General features: G+C 33.3%; 1 protein-coding gene and 1 long non-coding RNA gene across 2 annotated transcripts; both read left to right on the forward strand.

The window, feature by feature from the left end:
• The first annotated feature begins 1,862 nt into the window (after positions 1 to 1,862).
• Positions 1,863 to 14,852, forward strand: LOC128553147 (uncharacterized). The gene is made up of 5 exons (XM_053534266.1): positions 1,863 to 1,974; positions 4,954 to 5,527; positions 5,779 to 5,937; positions 7,967 to 8,326; positions 9,151 to 14,852. Exons 2-5 carry the CDS (start codon positions 4,967 to 4,969, stop codon positions 9,220 to 9,222), a joined length of 1,152 nt encoding a protein of 383 aa, XP_053390241.1. The 5' UTR covers positions 1,863 to 1,974; positions 4,954 to 4,966; the 3' UTR covers positions 9,223 to 14,852.
• A 3,980-nt stretch (positions 14,853 to 18,832) lies between these two features.
• Positions 18,833 to 22,452, forward strand: LOC128553148 (uncharacterized). The gene is made up of 3 exons (XR_008369275.1): positions 18,833 to 19,943; positions 20,316 to 20,449; positions 21,540 to 22,452. It is a non-coding gene; the product is annotated as an uncharacterized LOC128553148 (long non-coding RNA).
• The last annotated feature ends 662 nt before the right edge of the window (positions 22,453 to 23,114 follow it).

Genomic DNA, 23,114 nt, shown 5'->3' on the forward strand with positions numbered 1-23,114 from the left:
ATTCAAAGGAGACTCCATGATTTTTACGAATTTGAGATATGCTCTAATTTTATTTAGCTCGTACTACGAACTGATCAAGGGTTTCATAGAAGCGTGTTCTAACCATGAGATATTCATGAAACAAACAAATTTCAAACAGATCACATCTTTATAAAGAACAATTCAAAGATATTGTTGTTGTCCGACACTAAAACTTCAGGCCCATAATTGGCGGTAAATATGCATATGGTTGGGAAATATATGTTAGTTTTGCGTGATTTGTTGGCAAATAAATCATGGTTTTAAGTGGGTCAACTCATCTGCTTTAAACAAATTACATGTACCTGCTTCCATGTACCTGCTTCCATGTACTTATTATGATACATATTTTTTTAAATTAATAAAATATGATTTAATTAAAAGCGACAAGAAAACAAACGGTAAAACCATTCTATGTTCATATAAAAGAAAATCTTGAAAGTGTTAGAACATTAATCATAAATATGTTTAAATTCGCTGTTACAGTTATAGTTATAATTATAATTCTCATTTTCTCTTTATTGTTTGCTAATTTTCGACATTATGATAATATGAATGAAAACAACGAAAGACTGTAAATCGAAAGACGTATCATATGACGGATTTCATATCATAAGTTTACAATTACTTCACATTTAAGTGATTTATAATGACCGGCTAATACGCTTTGACTAACCTATTATAAAACTAATGCATCACTATTTATACCCCAACAAAACGAAGTTTGGTGGTGGAGGGTATATAGGGGTGAGTGTGTCGGTCCGTTGGATTTCATGGTTTCCAAATGATAACCCATGAAAAGCTTGACCGATTTAAATAATTTCTGGTACACAGGTGTAAAAAACTTTCCAATGCTTGGAACTAGGGTCATGAAATGTAATAGGGAGGTTGGTCTTGACCAGCAGATGACCCATATCGATTTTTAGTTCCATAGGCCAAAGGTCAGAATGACCCGGAACATATAAACCTTTTATGAACAATAACTTGAGAACGATTGGGCCGAGGATCACGGAACTTCAGAGGGTCATGACCAGCAGATGACCTCAATTGATTTTGAGGTCAGTAGGTCAAAGGTCAAGCAAGTTCGGCTTTGACATTGGCTTAGTTTAGTGACAAGGCCATATTGTGGGGTATAACCCGTCACTCCAGTGACAACTCTAGTTTTACATTCATTTGAAATACAAGTTTATTATGCCCGAAGTACATATGCATGCGCATGTATACATAGACCTATATTTTGCTTTCGTCATGGTGGAAATGAATCCTGGATAGTGTTAAAACAATAGTAGATAAGCAAATTTCACCAAATTTTAGTACTTTGTACCGTGAAAAGGCTGAATAATAAATTGATAAGGTCGGCATGACGTGAAATCGTTAGCAACCGATTGTCCGCACAAGGCGGAGTTGTTTTGTATAACATCATATTAACACAAATTATTGTACGGAAATTATTGAATTTTTGGTGTACCTTTACGGTCCAGCAGTAGCTAAATCAATTTAAATTCAGTGATTGGATCTCTAAACCTACATTTAGCCGTATAGGGCACTATTAAGAGAAAGCATTAAAACTTGCTGTCAGTCCCGTGTAGTGTTAAATGACAATATTTGCACTAGGATATTGTTGAATTTTAAAGATATTAAATAAAAAATGTCGAAACAATTCTTCATCGACTACTCTTCATAGAATTCGCTTTCATAATAAACTAGATAGATAGACAGATATAAATACGTGTAGGTCACTAAAAAAATTGTTAAATATCTTTGTTTACAATTTTCGCTTAAGCGCTACTACGGTATGTCATTTTAAAGTTTTTTTGAAATGGAAAGTTAATATGGGCAGGTACGTCATCGTCGTATCTATGTAATTTACTATCTATAAATTCTGCACATGCGTGAACCCATTTTATTGCATGTAAACATGGCGGAAAGGAGTCCTGGGAATTAACGAAAGGCTTGGTAAAATGTTTTTGCTTAACTTTTTATTATTTTAAACACTCTTTTAAATAGCCTGTAAATAAAATCGATAAATTAAATACCATTATATCAAGTCAAATATATTTAAGTGCTTTTGATCAATCAATGTGTTAAAGCTAGTAAAATATCCCGCCTTAACCAGTAATATCGCGCACATACCATAAAACTACAATGACATTTGAACAATTTTAAGTTCACTCAACAGCTCTCATAATAAGGAAATGTATGTTTTGTGTTTATGTGCTATTGTTATAATGATTCTTCAACTTTTATATTAAAGAATCGCATGATTTAATGTTAAAGAAACTTTGTACTTAATATGAATGTTATAAATAGCATGATGTTTCTGCTCTCCATCCAAAAAGATCCAAAATGCGCAGGATGCTATTGCAAAGCAGAACGAAGAACGTCGTCAATATAACGTTGGGTATTCAGTTTGCATGCTATGCCTAAAGATCTGTTTTACCCCGTCATAAACATACCCCAAACCATAATACCGCAATCACCAAATCGATCCCGCTCCAATGCACAATTTGCTGAAAAACTTTCACCTCAACAACACTTGTATTGAAAGTGATATCTCCGCGCTAAACATTATCCTGGTCCATTTGTTAGGTGTCCCATCAGGCACGTTGAATCAGGGCAGAAAAGATAATCTGACCTGAGTAAGTCAAACCGACCTTTATCGTGTTTGCATTTGTACTCAAGTGTCACTGACAAAATCTGATTTTTACGAGTGCAATATTATTTAACATTTGCATTTTGTTTCTGTTATTTCTTGACATTTCTAAGAGTTTAACACAATTTAAGCCGCCAGCGTAACTTTGTGTGAAACATAATGACATCGGCGAACACTATGGCGTTACAGTTTTCATGTAATATTTGATAGCTATGCAATTTTGTACGCTTTGAGCTGCTCGGACATGAGTAGGATTAGCAGGCACTTAGTAGCGCATACATAAATTAAGCATTTAATGAAGTACCATTATAATAAGTCTTAACATATTATCAACCACGTTCTTCCGCGTTCAATTGCGGCTGTGTACCAAAACATTTTCACTATGAAAATACAAGATTTATTGCTGACTGTATTTCAAAAATTAATGCAAAAACTTTTTATAGACTTAATTATTGTTTCTTATTGAAAGCGGCAAAAAGGTTGATCATTAGACATTTGTATCCGGAGAAGAGAATTTTAAGATCTGAGTATCTTAATAGTCCTTAACTGATTTATTTCTATGGTTACTTTATATGCATTTTAAGTAAGAGTTTCAACTTCTATATTATTAACAGCACATTATGTCCCTGTGTCCCTTAATTTCTAGCGTTTATAGAAATTGTTTTTTTAGGTGTCCCATATTACAATGCTTAAAATATGTAAAGGCTTGAAAAATATCTAATCATGTATGACAAAAACTCCATAATGGATACTAAAAACCGCACATGTCAATTATCGTTCAATGCGAAACTCCATTGACTATTTGCAAATTTGAATCATTACCACATTGAATTTCATTCTTTTGAAAAACAATGCTATTGAAACTCTATGTACGTATACATTCGTAAATGTACAGATTTTGTTTATCGTCATGGCGGAAATGAGTCAACATATAAACGTTACGTGTTTAGTTTAAACTTAAATTCGGAAGGAGTGTCGACTTCTTGTATAATATTATCAATGATTATAGACGGATTTACCTGTACAACGCTGTTGGTTACCATGTTGTGTATTCATATGTTTGGATATGAATGCGCATGCGCGCTTTACTGCTAGCAATTTCCAGGCACAAGTTATAAATAAACAATTAATAAATATTCCATAATCAAAATTAGATTAGTTTTGCTACTATAAAAACATTTTTATTGCAGAAAATTTTATCCAAAATGTATTCCTAAGAGATATATATGATTAGTTATGTCATACCCGAGGAGCAGATTTCATATTTTGGTCCATTTGTACCACTCACAGAAACAAATGTAAAATTTATTCCCTATATTTACAATACACATTACTTACTATTTAAAGTCGGTACGATATAAACATTCATTACATATTACCGACATATTTGAAAAAGTCATACGTCTTCCATTTATCTAGAAGATTATTTAAAAATTCTAAATATCGCCACATTTAATACTTTTCACGTAGTGAATTGACCAATATTTAGTCAATAGGATGTTTAATGGGCACCTTTCTCTGTCGTATTCTCCATGTAATATTTCGGCATTTTTCGCAGTTGTTAAATTGGAAAAATGCCCGAAATTCGCATAGTGTCACCACTTTAAAATGTTAAATCTTGTTAGTTTGTTTGAGAAAAGCTTAAATGATAAAAGCATCTGAAACATTTTCAAAATGATAAAATGAAATGATGAATTGAACAAGATTGTATATGTAGTGTGTTACGTATTGTGATATCACTTTTGAATTCTTTTATTTCGAATTGTTGGATATACATTTAAGTTCAAATGATGTGTAAACCAAGTTACTTCGATGAGAGCATAAATGTACATTATATGTAAAAACCTTAAAGTTTAATATTTGCAAAAAAATATGAAAAGTTGTTAAATGTCTTGAATAAAGTTTAAGTATTTTTAAATTTGAAGCGTTTGTAAATGTTCTAGAAGAACTTCACCAGGACTCATGAAATAACTGTTAAGTGTAAGCCAAGAGAAAAGTGTGCATGTTGATTGTCGATTACAAATATACTTAATGTTAGTCATAATTTGTTCGCATGATAAGAATTTTGGTAAAAGGGCCTGTTTAGATTTCCTTATCGTTTGCCTACTGTTTTTATAATGGCTATAAAGTTTTGACCGAATTAGAATTGTACCCGCGGTATCTTCATTGGTAGGTCACTGCATTTTATGATAAGAGATAACTCTAGGTGCAACATTAACCAACTGTGTATTGACTGCTTTTGTAGTACCATATAATACACGCATATTGATTCATTTCTACAGATAAAACTAAGCAATGGAGCACCAGGCGCAGCTTAAGGATAAGAAATACAGGAACTGGGTGAAAGCAGGACTAGGTCTAAAATACGTGAAAGAAGGCTTGGAACCTTTCTGCGATCATCTTGTTAACCAGCAGCATACTGCTATCTTAGATAAAGTTAAACGGAAACACAATCTTTCGACAGTGACATGTGGACGTTGCGATGTACGCACACTCCAGCCTGACCATATCCAAACCAAAACTAGGCAATGTCCTCTCGGTCAAATGTACTGTAATTGCCTACATTCACGCGGGAAAATTTCATGTGCAAAAAAGGTATGTGGCGCCATCTATGATGAAATTATTCAACTGCATGCTTCGACCCCTCCGGCGCCGTACTGGAAAAACACAGATGCACAGCAGTGGTGTACTGAACCGTGGTCTGTCGCAAAGTGTTTCATAAATGCACCTGGATATGAACACAAGATAAGAGCAGTGGAGTTTGACTGTGCTGGCTTGTTGCATGTACTACTTAACAACATAGAATTTCAGCAACACATCAAGTGTGCGATAACTGGTACAGATGTTTTCTCGAGGGTAAATATGACGTCTTTTCTTATTATGTTGTTATATGAAATATACACAACTAATGGTTTATGATAACCCTGTGGTATTAAGTTATAAAGTTGTATAAACATGTCATTTACTTTACATTTTTAATGGAATAATGTATAATTAACAAACTACCCAAATAAGCCAGGGTTCCAGATAATCTATTAGATACTGTGTACCCTCACACAAAATAATTTATGTTGATACGGCGTTGCATGATATATTTATATTTACAGGTACGCATGTCTAGAAACGAAATATTTCATTCTAATAGCATGGAACTAGAAGACAATGCGGTTAACAGTTATATTGATGATATGATAGAACTGTTGAAAGATAAAATAGAAATTAAACACAGGCAAGAATCTAAAGCTGCGGTCAAAAAGCTTCAGAAGGTAATACAATTTTATTGTTCATTTATGAATGTAATACACTTCGTATTGTTAAATAGTCCGAAGGGAAAAGTGTATTAAGTATTTTGAATGATATATCAGATTCTTTTATGACTTTTCAATATTATACACATTATTAAATAAACGGCCACAACATGAGAAAAAGGTAGAGTTAATACAAAACACGGCTGAGCTGTTATGAGAAAACCGGGCTAAAACGGAATTCCAGCATTCTGGTTAGTTTCAAAGAGAAGACCTGGTCTTAAGTTTTATCGTGAATAGTCAGCAGGTGTCGGATGAACTCGTAAATATATAAACTTGTAGCAAATGTTGTTCAGATGAATGATAAATTTGTCATAATTATAAATTGTGTGATTTTCTATTGGCCAAAACTCTTGCAAATACGACCAACCTTCGTCAAGTCTGATGTTGATGATCTTATCAAAACTGGTATAAGTTAGGAAAAGTCAAATTAACACGGCAAGATATATTTCAAGCATTATTGAATACGCATGAAAGTCATTTGATTACACAAGTTTGTTATACCAGACATTCAATAATAACAAAAGTTGATTGAATAGGAAAACGATTGTCAAATTATAGTTATTTCTTATGTTATCAAAACAAAGAACTTAAAACAAATATATGTTTTATGTTAAAGCAATTTTTACAGTTTCATTCACGGTGGAGTTTTATGTATTTGTTTATGAAACTGATCTTATATACATTTTCACAATTCAGGGACATTGAATGCCGCCGGGCTAAGCAAATCGATAATAGCAAGTGATCAAACTTTAATGGTCACCTTATGTATTTAGTAGTGGCAATGCATAAATCCAACGTGAAATAATGTAGATTTCTTAGTGTGCACTCTACACTACAATTTATTACTAGAAATATGTATGTCATATCAGCCAAACCATGATTATTTCGCACACATATTAACTAACCGATAACAGAGACTGGTTTTCTTATTTGACATGTGTTTTAAATCAATAAAAGGTAAAGCAATGACTCTATGGTCGTGAACAGGATTTGAATTATTTGTCCTTTTTACGGATCTTATCTCATCTCTTTTAAAACATAATTGCTTGTTTGTACGCGTATACACTTTGTAGGCGTACGCGCTTTCAGATTTTAAAATAATGCATAAATCCAACGTGAAATAATGTAAAAATATTAAAATAAAGTTATTCTAGGCCATGTAGAATGAAACTATTTGTCTCTCATTGAACTGGAACCAAAAAGTGATTTCGACTTCAATACAGCAAAAAGATCATACATATTTTGACTCTTGAAAGTTATCTCTGACAAATTCTTGTTAAAGGTTATATAGGTTTTGTATTTTCTTTTATTTTATACACTGTTTCTCACAGTTTTGAAAAAAAATTAAAAGCTTCTTAATTTAAGCAAAATCAACCACTAACATACTTAGTAAATAGTTGTTTTTGTTAAAAGTAACCAAAATAATACGTAATCTTTGTTCATAGAAAGGGATGATAATTATGATATCATTATTGCTAGAAGCATATTGCTTTAGTCTGTCAGCTGCATTTCTGCAGAAAGATAATAACGTAGACTTTCAAAATTCCTGATCATTATCAAATTTTAGAAATAAATTTTTAGAAAATTCCAAACTTTATATCACGGTCGATGTTCTATCTCAGATATACATGATAGAGTACGAATAAGTTGAAGTAATCATAACAGTTATATTTTTTAAATAATTTTAAAGACGAACCATCAGCAGGTACGATTACATAAGTTAAAATGAAAAATATATTTCGCACACATATTAATTAACTAACCGATAACAGAGACTGGTTTTCTTATTTAACATGTGTTTTAATTCAATAAAAGGTAAAGCAATGACTCTATGGTCGTGAACAGGAATTGAATTATTATTCCCTTTTACGGATCTTATCTCATCTCTTTTAAAACATAATTGCTTGTTTGTACGCGTATACGCTTTGAAGGCGTACGCGCTTTTAGAACATTTGATCTTCTTACACAATTAGGTCAATGTTTACAGCTAAAGCAGGAAGATTTCATTATATCAACTACAGACGAGGCTGAAATTCGTCGTGTTGCGATGGCTGCTGTTAAGGAAAAGGAAAAAGAACTTGAGCAGACGATAACTAATGCAGGAAACAAACTTAGGACTACAGCTGAAAGAGAAAGACATGATATTGAGGGGAAAGGTTTAGCTATTAAATCTGAACTCGAGCAGACAGGACAAAACATTGAGAAGAAATTGGTGATAAAAGAAGATGAGTCAAAAAAGAAACTCGAACAAGAAGGAATCGAAATAGAAAAGCAACTGACGAGGAAAAAGGTAGAAGCAGAAGAACAACTAGAGCAAAAGCTTCAAGAATCGAAGTTGCAGCTAGAGGTAAAAATATTAAAATAAATTTATTCTAGGCCATGTAGAATGAAACTATTTGTCTCTAATTGAACTGGAACCAAAAAGTGATTTCGACTTCAATACAGCAAAAATATCATACATATTTTGACTCCTGAAAAGTTATCTCTGACAACGTCTTGTTAAAGGTTATATAGTTTTGTATTTTCTTTTATTTTATACACTGTTTTTCACAGTTTTGAAAAAAATTAAAAGCTTCTTAATTTAAGCAAAATCAACCACTAACATACTTAGTAAATAGTTGTTTTTGTTAAAAGTAACCAAAATAATACGTAATCTTTGTTCATAGAAAGGGATGATAATTATGATATCACTATTGCTAGAAGCATATTGCTTTAGTCTGTCAGCTGCATTTCTGCAGAAAGATAATAACGTAGACTTTCAAAATTCCTGATCATTATAAAATTTTAGAAATAATTTTTTAGAAAATTCCAAACTTTATATCACGGTCGATGTTCTATCTCAGATATACATGATAGAGTACGAATAAGTTGAAGTAATCATAACAGTTATATTTTTTAAATAATTTTAAAGACGAACCATCAGCAGGTACGATGACATAAGTTAAGATGAAAAATATATTACTTTAAATGTCAAATGTTAGAGCTACAAGTCCTACTGTATGTACTTAGAAAGACTTGATCTCTCGATATATCGCTTAACATTATTTCATGGTGAACGCACACTCTTTCAAAATTCATATAGCTGAGAGAACGTTTTCGAACCCATATTTGCATTTTTCTGTTGTTCAAATTTGTAATCATTTCATTCAAAATAAAATGAACCTGTTTTAGGATATTGCTGAGACTAAACGACAAGCTGAGAAAAGCAAACAGAAAGTAGGTAATTTTATTTATTATTTTTGAAAATCAAATTTAAAAGTTGTTGGAATCTGAGATTGTGATTGATTTCTTTTTATTGTCAAGATTGAGAATGTAAGACATATATACTCACTGACGTTACTAGCTGTGACATTGCGATTTTATGCATGCAGAAAAAGCGTTAGAAGTACAAAATATTTTTGTCTTAGTTTGTAAAACGTTTTGAAACTTTAATGCACGGCAATATTTTGTATAACCCGCCCGCTTAAATCAATAAGGAGAGCACTGATATTTGAATCGTGGGATTGAGAATTCGAAGCGCATATTTTCCGTGATAACTTGTTAAAAGTTTGTATCTCGGACAGAATAACTTGATTTTTATCTCTGATTCTAGTGGAAAAGTTGGCAGATGCGAATGCAAAACAGAATAGTACTGATAAAGAATCCAAGTTAACTGCCGTTACACGGCGCTGAACCGAAAAGGATCGCGAGTCCAAAAGTGGCCGTTTGCCTGCTGTTCCTGACAACGGCATGCCTAACTATGGTTCAAAATATAGTTTCGTAAAACTTTAAATAATGTGTGTGCAATTCAGGAAAATACAATTGACTTATCTCGACGGTTTTTTTAACCAGTTCTGCCTAAATAATTCCTCATAATGACTAAATGCATATTATTACGTACCGGCACTAATAATTTGCCTATAGGCTGAACACCGCTAAATCTGGCTTTATTTTTTGGTTTTCTGTAATATCCTCTTCCTAAATAATGTTATTTCCATATCCATAAAGAACTATTTGCTATACAAAAGAATAAGGGAATGTTACGTTTTATAGAAGAAAGTTGCGCTTCGCTCCCCAACTCCCACAAACCCAAAATGTACTTCTGATGTGTTTCCGAGAATATAGTTCTTACCCGGCTTATTTATCTGGCATATGATAAAACTGTGGAAATTTTGATAGAGTGCTACAAATACATGTTACTAGGAAATTAATTGCACAGGTTTACATTCGAGTTGGTAGTTTTTTTACCTAAATACGACAACGGATCGTCGGAATATCTAATCAAAAACAAATACCTATGAAAGTAACAGAACATTATTAAAGGAGTGTCGCAGATATTATGTTAGCAGAGATTCGTTCTATGCTGCAATGATAACAGTATGTATGGTGCCCCATGGGACCATCACAGACTACTAATTAAATTAAGTATTGTTGAAACCACGAGACAACGACGTTGAGAAATCGGAACATCGATGGTGGAAATTCGACACTACGATGTTAAGAAACCGAAACAATGAAACACCGGTGGTGGATTGATTACTGTACCACGAAAACAGGAAGTTACTGCTCAGGTTTACATGTACATGTGAAGTAGTCCAAAATATAGTTCAATGTTGCTGATGGAATCTTGTATAATAAATCATATGAGAATATGTCAGTTATATATACTTATTGTATTTGAAAATGCTCACTCTACTTACTAAACTGCTAAACGGACCAAGAAAACCATTTTTAACTGCAAAATAAATAACACATAACAAAAATTGAATAATTTATTTACTTTTTTTAGGGATACCGTTTTTATTTATTATTTGTGGAAAATACATCATCTTATCTTGTTATATTTGAAGAAGTCAATTACTTCTAAAGAGTCTATATAAACTGAGGAGGGTCTATAAAATGACCAAAGGGACCAAAAAAAACATCAAATTACTTAAGAAAGAAAAACAAAGATTCATAAGATCCGGAGTAAAATAGACTTCATTTTTGGGGGTAATGTTGTTATTTTATTTTCCAAAAAGGTCCTTTTCTATTAAATCATTTTATCCTTCTTTATTCATAAAGACAAATTTATAGATATTCCGTCAGGTCGGTGTTACTAAAGGTTCGTAATATTTTTTTCTTTACTTTTCATCATCATGGCTTCGGCTTTTTGCCATGATTAACTTAGGTACATTGACATTCACCATGATTTAACCATTCAAACAGTTTGTTTGATGATATTTACATGGAATTAAAGGAAGAAGCATTCTAAATGATGTTATTAATTAACTATAAAAATTCCCAATCTGAGTAAAAACTCTGCTATTTTCCCCAATTTATCTGGTACCGGACCTTTTCCCAAAAGGGAAAGAATCAATGACCTTATTTTTGAAATTTCCCAATTTTCTGGTTTTACGTGCCATTTTTCCCAACTGACTGGGCCCCACTTTTTTGAAATGGTAAAAAAATCCCCGAGTAATTTATATTTTATTTCATAATTTAATACGGAATAAAAATCCAATACCTTGACAGTTTCTCTTTGTTCTGATAATACACTTCAAAAACATCATAACATTACGCTGCAACTGATAAAACAAAACCGGAACTAGACAGTTTCCCTTGAGGCCAGATATTCCCATCTGCACCTACAACCAGTGAAAGAATCTTATAATATTCTTTAATAGAATAAAAAAAATGCCAAATTGAGTTTTAATTTTATTGTAGTCTAAGAATCATAACAAACTGATATTACTTTCAGGAATTATGGATTATCATTAATAATGCGAACAATTGACATTGTGTTAATAACTTAATAGAACATCAAACTTCATAAAAATAATCTGTAATACCAGATATTGCCATTAAATTATGATAACACAACTTTTATTTTTATGGGGCACTGTTGGTTTATCAAGAGAACTCAGCCTTTTACCCATGTATAATGCGCAGTTTTTTGAACCCCTGGACCACCCCCGAATCGTAGGTGCGCATACTATCATTATTATACACAGGTATAGACAATTTTCCAACTTCAAAACAAGTATGTTACCGATGTTCGCCATTTGGGTAAAGGGAAACTACTCCCCGCGCTTACTGTCACCGCTAAAATCTAAGATTGCCGTTATGTTCCGTAAAAGAACGAATGGTTTATTTTTCTTTCAAACAAAATTAATTTCATATAAATTTAAAAGTATTTTGATGAAAGAAATGTTAATAAATCACAAAAAATATGATACTAATTAAAGATCAAAAATTATCTTTAACCGAGATCAAACTGTGAACAACATAATTGACACGGGGTGACACGTTAACTGCCGATAATTATTGGCTATTTGATCGTGACAAAAAGACTATCACACCTTTTGTTATTGGTTTGAATTGAGAAGCTCATGTCATTTTGAAAGATACCATTCCGAAATATTGAATCAGCTGCTGTTTATTTATTCAAAATAGTTAATTAAAAAGTAAAACAACAAATAAAACAATATTTTACTGGTTTTATTTTCGAGAAAACAAAAATCGATAGTACCGCGAGACCGATGCTGCTCTCCGCCGCGGAGATGAAATTTATTACCGGTGTCGATGTAAACTCTACTTTTGTTTTCCATCTACCTCAAAATTGACCAAAAATGTTTTTTTCCCAGGATTTTGGGCCAAAATCGGGGGTGCGCATTATAAACGTGTGCGCATTATACATGGGTATCTACGGCAGATAGCAACTAAGTTTTAAAAGAATTTTTTCTAAGATTGCTATTATGTATAAATACTGTCACGTCTGACTTCATGTTGCACCCACATAATCTAAATGCACTGATACCATGAGGCTGAATGTTACGTTACACAGGATTAAGGACACGTCACTGCTGAAACAGTTTAGTATTATTACAATACACAGTCGGTATTGAAATTGTGTTTCCAATACAGGTGCTCATTAGATAAATCCTCAATATTTAATTCTATGTGAAAATACACGGCTACTAAACGCTAGCCCCACCACCAAATTGTGGTGATAAGTAAAAGAGCTATCGACATTTCCGTGGTGCAGCTATCGCCCGTTTCTACTTGTAAATACGTGAGTAAAATTTATATTTTATCTTATATTTTTATTGATGGAACTTTTTTCGAAAATCGGAGAATGTAGTTCCATGTAACAACACTTTTACTACAGGTTGGCTGTTATTTCCTTGAAATAATATGCAAATTGTGGTGTCAGGAGCTTTTCTCCCGAATGTGACAGTGGCACATTTTCATATCGGCCAGTATTGGAACACCATTCCACATTAATATTTGTGCTTGAAACTGCTTTGTTGGGCTCAACGAAATCACATATTACTGTCTATTGTTTTAGTTTATTGTCTGTCAATATTAAGATATAAGAATTGCTTCTTTCTGGTTGACAAAGGAAACTATTTGGTTGAATCATAATGTAACGGTTTTTGGAAAGAACTGAATATTCTTTGTTTTTTTGTTATTCACCGGAAATTCAAAAAGTGACATCACTTTAAATAATGTGTATTTTTAAAACTATTTGTTACGTGTACATGAACTGAAAAGAAACTTTGCATTCCCGGATTCAGAAAATGGTATTAGAGAAACAAATTGACAGCAAATTGATCGTTGGAGCCCATAGTGTCGAATGTATATAATGGACTAGTGGCCTCTGGTGCATTTTGGGACTAGATTCTGTGCACCCAGCGATTTTTCCGTCATCAGTCTAGTCTTGACACATTTGAAGAAATGATTTGATCTTGTTAATTTATTCTAAACATTTAAAAACATTTGCCTTTGTTCATAATTTTCATAACAAAAGGTTGAAGAGCAAAACCGTCAGGCTTACTGTCAAAACTGAAAATATCAAAAAGAAAAATGAATGCAGAAATAAGATTCTGTATGACTTGGTTTTCCCATCAGATAGGCAGCGCCTAATTTCATAATAATAAGGCCTATTATTAAGAATTCAAGATCTCATCAGTACAAATTGGTATTCAAAACTTACATCACAAAATACTATAATATTTGAATTACGCAATAATAGTCTGAATTATACCGGGATGTATTTTGCAAGTGATGCCTATTAAGGAGTAATTTCCTTTAATTCTTCAGATCTATCCGAAACTTAGAAAACCGCGAAAACAGGTTATGACATTCTACTGGCTAGCTACCACCAAATCCGGACGACCACCAAACCGGACAGTCCTGTAAACGCTTTTTTCAGTCTTTAATCTTGTTAATCTGTTTACGATCAAATGGATGCTTGATTTTCAACAACAGGGCAAAGTTACAACAGTTAAATTTAAGTATTTTACAAAAAATGCTACATTTCATTTTGTCTGCGCTCATGAAGCATGTTTACATGTCGGGGGAAGTCGGAAGTGGCGCGATACACATGCGCAGTATTTCCGTGAGGTCCCGCCATTAAGTCTAAAGGTCCCATGCAAATTTGAGGTAAGCAGATGAGACTTTTAGTAAACACTCATATCAGGGAAATACAGCTTTGATAATTTAGTGCATGACTTTTACACACCCTAAAACACATTTTCATATCAAAATATTATATTCGCTTCGAAAAGTGAAATTTTAAAAGATTTGGTTGGGAGAGATACGATCAAATTTATAGATTCAAGAGGTAATTAGTACAATTCTTGGACTCAGATACTGTACGACTACTTTCCATTGGTTGAAAATAAAGTTTAATTCAATGTTGAATGTAAATTGAAAATCAATAGTGACAACTCGCTGTCCAGAAGACCTTAAAATAACGTGATTCGGTGGCCCTTTGTGCAGGCCTCGAAAAAGTACCTGACCTAATTTTAGAAGTAAACAAATTAGCTTTTTAGTTAGGAGGAGAACCTAGCTTTGTTCACGTGAAATTTCAACCACTAGATAGAGGATATTTGTTTGTTTCAGTGAAATATCAATTAGAGGTGCGCGGTATTACCGGTATACCGGTAACCGTGGTACCATCTTCTCGTGGTACGATACCGGGGTACCATCGGGGAATACCGGTATTTTATCAACATTATCCCTACTTCTGTTTATTTTTAATTTACATAGTCTATGTAGCCTTTCGTAACAGCAATTGACACCATGCATGATTTTCCGATTTATATCTCTGGAATTCCCATGCTACTATTATTAGTTTCCAAAAATAACCACCCAATGGTGCAATTGAACATGTATGATAGCCCGCGTGATCCCCAATCAAAACCTTCGAAAACCTCCAGATTATTCCGTATAGATGGATGACGTCCTGGTCGCACTTGTTTTTACTTTGAGTCTGGTAAATTCGGAGAGTCCCGACTTCTTGTTTAAATGATGATAGTTTAAAATATCCCAGTATGTATTTGCACGTATTAAAAAAGAAATAAATAGTATGGAAAATGTTGAGTCGAAATTTATTATTTTTTGTTTGAAAACGATCTGACGAAGCCTTCATAAACGTTACTGGTTTATCAAACGGGTGCACGAATCGAACTTCAAACAAGCGCGACCTATATACATGTGACACAGTGCTTCCCCAGAGACAATATGGCGTCTTCCGACGAATACACGCTGGTAAAAAATACTAAGGGTCATTAATCTAACTAGTCATTAGTCAAGTTAATATTCCAGTGTATCTTTTTCTTTAATTCTAGTCAAGTAACTAGTCTTCGTTGTTGCTCATAATAAATTAAGTATTTCTGAGAGTTTTTCAATATTTTTATGACCACTACCATAGCTGTATGTCTTACGATAAATATGGTGGTATACCGTGGTATATACCGCGGTAATTAGGTAAAAACCGTGGTATACCGCGGTATTATTTTCAAGGCGGTACCCAGCCCTAATAGCACATTTTCAGATTACAGGTATCACTACGTCACACTCAATGCGGTCATCCCTATTATTAGTAACAAACACACGTGGCAGAGAGATTTTCGGACAGTAGAATTCTATAGCACACAGAGTTAATTACTGAAAGGATTGCATTTGCACATTCTTATCTCACAGTAAATGATGTACCTGGCCAGTGTTGCAAAATTTGTTTATATTTAAGGCACTAGTATGCATATTAACTGAGATGATTGAATATTTGATGCATTTTGTTCATATCTTTTAATATAATCATATTAAATGGAATATATATGTAATAATTGATCATGGATACATATTTATGAGACTTATTCTTTGTAAAAGAAATGCTTATAAAATGTCTTAACAATTGGCGAAATGGACAGTTAAAAGAAGAACATCTGCATGATTTATATATATACGATAGTATAACTTAAAAAATTAATGGGTTGTAATTTTATAGCCCATTTTAAGCTATGTAATGAATGTACCTAGTAAAGGTGCTGGACAAACTTTTAAACTATTATTTTCCACGATGTTATTGATAATAAATGGATTGTATTTTGTTACAATCTCTACTTTTGTTTAAGACGGAAAATTAAGTTTGAATTTAGTAACTTTTACACATAATAATTATTTATATAATCTTGAATGATAGTAAAATATATGCAAAAAAATATATTGTTTTTAATTTTTGTTACATATATAAATTTGTAACATTTGTTCTGACAGATTCTACTTGGTTTTTTTTCTTTTTTGTTTGTTGCAGCATAATTATCATTTTAGTCCTATTTAGGCTATGTATCATGAGTCTCTGAAGTAATGTAAACTGTCATACAACTTCCCCACAAAATTTGGATCCAGAACAAATTATTTCTGATTTACTCTCTCTAGTCGAATTGTCACTGAGATCAAACATTCAACATCTGGATTGGTCACACTGAGTTGGAGTTGGCTAAAATACTGATTATGTTTTAGTTTAAAAAAAAAAAAATTCTTACAAAGTTAAGACAGTTGTTCATGATCTCCCCACTCTGGTTCTCAAAAAAGGAAAAATTGTTTTATACTGATAGATCACATTATGTAACTTTCATATTAATATGTATTTTATAATTGATATAGATTTCAATCTAATTAAGGCTTCAATAACAGATGGTTTATTTTCCTATTGGTGTCATCTGTTGTTTACATTCACCAATGATAGAGAGCTATTAATACAGAACAATATGTGATTTGATTTTATGATAATCTTAGTTAAAACCAATTTTTTAATGTTATTTTTTATTCATCAAGTTTTCCTGAATTATTATTTGTTATAACTAATGTCATAGCTCTCAGTATATTCAATCTAATTAAATTTCAACACTAATAAGATATGCTAGTAATCTAATTTGGTGTGAAAACAGTTTACTGCATGTTATAATAACATCAGGTATAGTAAATGTTTCTGTAATTCAGTCAACAGAGTTCTAGGACATGTCTGAATCCATTTAAGTTCTTAAACAGAAAAAATAATGAATAAAACAATATTCAACCATCACATAACATTCATTCTGTCTATATAAATAACATACATCTCTCTGAATGTTTGTCCGAATCATAAAACCACAAACCCGGGTTTTATCAGGTCATTCTAAAAATAGACACAGGGGCTGATTAGAGAATGTGCTATATCAATTTTATTTCACAAGTGAGCATCAAAAACTGATATTTTCACGAGTGGCGTAGCCACGAGTGAAAATGACTTTTTTGGTGCTCACGAGTGAAATAAAATTGATATTGCACTGACACAAACAAATTTTCTTTTTATTTCATGTGTAAAACTCTACTTTTGTTGCATAATTTATAAAACATCGAAATCGCGGGAAAGGTCAGCAGAAAGCATAACACAAATGACGTCATTTTAACAACGTCATCGTCATTATGGTCCCCGGTATTCATAACGCTCGGTATACAATTTGACTTCAATCGCGACGGAGAACCGGAACTAGTTCGGCAAAAACAGTGAAAAATAAAAATGATAATCTACTGTTTCAAAACTGTGGATTATCACTTTTATTTCACTGAGAAAACTCCATATTTCACTGGAAAGCATAAAATAAATATATCTATTTTCCGAGTTATCGTGAAAAATATTCCAAAAGTGTCCAGTCTCACTCCAGTTGTAGGACCCTAGCCAGTATACGTAAATTCAACGAAAAACTAGTTAAAAACTATGATTCTACAAAAATAACGTGATATTTTATTATGGACTATTAAAACATACCTCTATATATTTAAGCACCTTACATTTAAGAAGAAACTTTGATTTTTCTATCTATTTGCCCCTAAAATTCTGCAAATGGGGGAGCAACGTAAAAGGGAATTAATCTATTTGATCTAAACATTTAATGAATATCTGACATTATTGTTGTGATCCTATGAAGTATTCTACTAGACAGTTATAGCTGTACTTACATATATTGTAATATTATATTTTTTTTCAGAACCACAAGTTTGTACAAAGCATGTATATGGAATTCGGACAGTTGTCAGTATATTACCAGCATGGTTCAGATTCGCCCAGTGCTTGCGGCGTTACCGAGACACGAAACTAGTGTTTCCACATGTGATAAATGCAGGAAAATATTCAACACCACTCTTAACAGCCTTTTTCTCTACTGTGTATCACCTCAAGATAGGATTGTGTAACTTTTCCTAACACTGACCGCAACCACAGACACTTGGGTGTCAGAACATGTCCCCCTCCCAACCCTCAACCAATATATTTTCGCTTTTTAAATCAAACTGAGCACATATGTCTCGATCATACAACAACTTCTGTTACCATTTCAGTATGTTTAAAAAATCTCCCATTATATGCTAGAGAAATATGCTCAGAAAAACTGTTGTTTTTTTTAGCATTGATACTTTGATAGAGTATGGGAATTTTTCAAACATGTTGAAATGGTAACAGAAGTCGTTGGATGATCAAGACATGTGCTCATTTTGTTTTAAAAAACAAAAATGTATTGCCTGAAGGTTGTCAGGGGCGGCATGGGAGGGGGAGGGGTGCTGACCCCCAAGTGTCTGTGACCGCAACAGCATAGTTACTTGATTTTTTTCAGAAAAGTTATATTTAAAGATTCATTATTGCGAGATTTTATTACTAAAAATATGAACTATTTCACAAGACTAGATTTAGGTTATTTTGAGAAAATTGTTTAGATGAACAATTGAATATTTTGCATACAGTCATGTTATAGACAATGTATTCCAAAAGTTTGTTACTCTTGTTGAACTCACAGATTGGCCAAAACGGCAATTTCATAGGGATGTAATTTTCATTGGTTTCTAACATTAAGATAAATGGAAGTTTTTATTTTTTCATTGAGATTAAATTTAATTGATTCGCAAAAACCTAAAACTCTATGAAAAGTTGCAATCCACAAAAAATAAGGGTGTTACAGTATATTGAATGGGTTTATGACAAAACATTAACACGGCATTTCAACTACACAGCCTTTCGTCTACATTTAAGCGACACTACAAAAGATCCACAAAACTAAACAGGAGAAAGACATGGAATGATTATAGACAAAAACTGACAAACACCGACAATCTTTTTTGCAAAAGTTACCGAAAGCATAAGAGAAGTAACTCTGATTAATAGTATATAGTCTTAATATAAGCTATAAGCCACATGTGGTAATTGATCTACATCTACATCTACGGAGATACTCCCAACAATCAATCTCTGATCATAACTGGGAGGTCGGGGCAGTTGTTAAAAGTATGTTGCTATGTTACATGATACATGATATTCATGTTGTTAAAGGAGTGAGAGCAGTAATATATACAGCTTGTTAAAAATAAAAGCAGGATGATGACATTAGTTCGTACATATACGAATCTTGATGTTTAACTCCTCACTCCTGAAATGAAGCAATATTTCGACCAACTGTCTTTCGGTATGTAGTCGGGTCGATGTTTTGTTGCGTCGATATTCAGTCTTGTCGATGAAATGTTGTGTCGATGTTTTGTCTGTTGATATTTTGCCATGCTCCTTATTGAATTATTCATTTCAGAACTGTATGGAGACCAGCACAGACAGTCACATGCACTTTTCTATCTCTGGATTGTGTCTGCTGTATGAGGTGCAGGTGAAAGAGGAAATCGTTTATGGTGTTAAAGTAACTATCATTTTTGCAAGGAATCCAAACTTTTACAGTATTTGCACAGACCTTGAAAAGTCCTTGAGCTTGATGTTGTTCCTTGCAAAAACCTTTAATATGATTAAAACTTTAAAAAAAACTTGAATTTCGAAAACTTACTAGTCGGATACCTATCTCCTCCAAGCAAGGTCTGGATTGAATTTATATAGGCCATAACACCTCTTGACTCAGAAAATAGTTTTTTACACGATCTTATTTCAATAACATTCCTATCTAAGACTCAAACTCAAGCTGTCATGTTCGTTTTACTAAGTAGATGTAATACGCCTACCAAGTAAAGTTTAATCTCTGGAGATTCTGAGTTAAACAAACTATTTTTTTTACTTTCAGGCTTATTAGTATTTTGCGATTGTTGAAGATTTTATTCTACGATTTATATGGTCCCTGACGCTATCAATAGGCGAAGGTTTGTTGGTACATAGTGAAATACTTCGCACACTGCTGGTTTCTTTGGAAATATTCAGGTATGCTTAATAGCAAAGTGTTTTCTTGCATGCCAGACAGAATTTTCTCGTGTTTTTGCTGATGCTAGAAAAACTCGTCTTACACCCTGGGGTGTAAGATTACTTACGTGCTGCAATTTATGAACGAATACGTAAATTCATTCGCTACTATGATAAAGTAGTGCTCAAAAGAAAAGCATCATTTTACTTAATTTCTTCTATTAATTAAAGAATATGACATGCAAGAAAAAGACTATCACTAGTTGAAGGAGCGGATGGAAATATCTGCCTCAGGGGTAACTGATTTGCTGTAACTCGACAGAGCCTTGTAACCGCCTAAACAGTTACCCTAGAGCCAGATTTTGTAATACGCACCTCCAACTAGTGATAGATTCTCTTATTTCTTTTGTTACTACTATTCTGCTTGCAAAGCAACTCACTCTTGCTGTAATCCCCTTCATGTTTTAAAGTTACAGTAGTTATCCATGCAAGGTCATTCTCTAACAACTGTTGTTGCAACAATAGTCAACCTGTGTAAACCACAGAAATGTATATATAATATAACATGAAGAAAAGTTAATGAATCAATTCTGCGTGTATAAAATGACTTTGCCTATTGAAAATATTTCATTCTTTTGTGTAAATAGGAAATGAAATAATGTCAGACATTTTTATACACTTTCTATTTGATACTGTAGCAGCATTTTGCTTTTTATACGCCCAAAGGGACGTATTATGTTATGACGCCGGTGTCCCTCCGTTCTGTAACTCTTGATTCCCTTGAAGGATTTCGAAGAAACTTGACACAAATATTCACCATATCAGTACGATGTGCAGGAACTCATGACCCCAGGTTTTGAAGTCAGACAGTGTTTCCACTCTATGAGGTACAGTACAAAAGTATGTACAGTTGAACCTGCCTTAGTAGTCACCTGTATTAAGCACCCGTTTGCCCTTTAATAGCAGTCAATCAGGTGACTTCCCTTTGGACTTTTTGTTCTATTTTCAACTTTTTTTTTTAAACAGCCATCTGCCTTAAGTGGCCAGATTTTGTTGCTGCTCGGCTCACTGCTTAATACAGGTTTGACTGTTTCATTTTGAATATTTTCAGACGTTTTGTATGGAACTTTTTCCGCTTGGAAAACGAGCATTTGAACAACTGTGGTCAGTTCTGAGCTGTACGAGATATATCTATAGCTCCGATAGACTCAAGCGATCTCTCTCAGCTTATCGAGATGATGGATGAAGACGATGGGGCGTTTACCCACAGATCTGAGAAACGTAGACTTATCGGAATGTAGGTGCTCCGCGGGCAGCTTCTGTAGAACTGGTTCTTTGTTAACAAATGAACAGTTGTGTGTGGTGTGCTTTCAATTTCGTTTAGCACGGGTTTTCTGTAGTGGATTAACAGTTTGGTGGTGTTGTACTTTGATTTTGCTAGCTGAAGTGACATTGCACTTTTGGTCTATTTATTATTTCTTATCAGAGGCTGGTGAATGCACGAGCCTACAGCCATCAAACTGCATGGCACGATTAGTTGATGACCTCTGCTGATTGGGGTCAGGAGGTCAGAGGTTAATATCAAAGTGACCTTGAGACTAAAAGTAAGATCTATATTTAGAGAAGCTTGGCTCATCAGACTCCATTACATGATTTTCTGTGGTCATCAGATTAACCTATATTCTATTGTTTTTTTGGTGAATGGTAAATACACTTCAGACTGAAAGATGTACATCAAGTTACTACAATGGATTATCATAGGGAGCATTTCGTGAAAGTTGTTTTTAAATTAAGTTTGCCCGAAAACTATGATCTTTCGTCCCTTAATGCCTTATTTATTCATTAGCACTGTAATAACTTTAAGCAAATTCAAAGTTTTAGTCAGCTGGCTTTTGATTGCAGTTTAATGTATTTTAGTTAAAGTTTCATATGTATATTGCTTGTGGATGTGTTCAGTTGTTATTAAAAATCCTAATACTCAGCAAGACACGCTATTTTCTTCATAGGAGTAGATTATACTTTGGAAATGTAGATCTACTTGAGGGCATATATTCAGCCAAACTGTTGACAGTATTCTTTATTTGTCCACAGCTTAAGGCAGATATATTTAAAAAGAGGATCAAATGGCCCAAGGTCGCTCACCTTAGGAACATTTGGAATAAACTCGCTGAAAGTATGATTGTAGAAACATTTTTTCTGGATTTCTATAGGAAGAAATCATGTCATCAATTCGGCTGCCGCATCCTTTACCTTTAACATATAGATCTTAAAAGCAATAGGTGTTATTCACTCTATTTAGCCAATCATCCCACTAAGTTTAAAGAGTACAGATTAAAGGCTTCTCGGCAAATGTCACGGAAACTCTTTTAGTGTTTGAGCAAATGACTTAGAGATATATCAAATTATCAAACGGCAGATTTCTTAATAAGCGGATTTTACGTGTTTCTGAAGTATTTTGATGTCATAGAACGATGTAAGTTTCCACCTTTCTCCGAACAAACCTATAGTTTACGAATACGGATGTACGGTATGGGTACGGTACGGGATAAGAAAAAGTTGTGACTCAATGCAGAGTTGGAACGCCGGTATCCATTACAGACTCCGGTATATGCCGAATTGAAGCAATTTGAACTAAAAGTACTTTAAATGTATATATTTAGTAACCATGGTGATACTAACCATAACC

This window comes from Mercenaria mercenaria, unplaced genomic scaffold (genome assembly GCF_021730395.1).
Source record: "Mercenaria mercenaria strain notata unplaced genomic scaffold, MADL_Memer_1 contig_3532, whole genome shotgun sequence".
NCBI classification, from domain to species: Eukaryota; Metazoa; Mollusca; class Bivalvia; order Venerida; family Veneridae; genus Mercenaria; species Mercenaria mercenaria.

Excerpts from the sequence above, each read along its gene's own strand:
- LOC128553147 (XM_053534266.1), top strand. The coding sequence starts at position 4,967 with ATGGAGCACCAGGCGCAGCTTAAGGATAAGAAATACAGGAACTGGGTG. Across the intron at positions 5,528-5,778 it reads GTACAGATGTTTTCTCGAGG|GTACGCATGTCTAGAAACGA; the intron begins GTAAATATGACG and ends TTATATTTACAG. Across the intron at positions 5,938-7,966 it reads CGGTCAAAAAGCTTCAGAAG|CTAAAGCAGGAAGATTTCAT; the intron begins GTAATACAATTT and ends CAATGTTTACAG.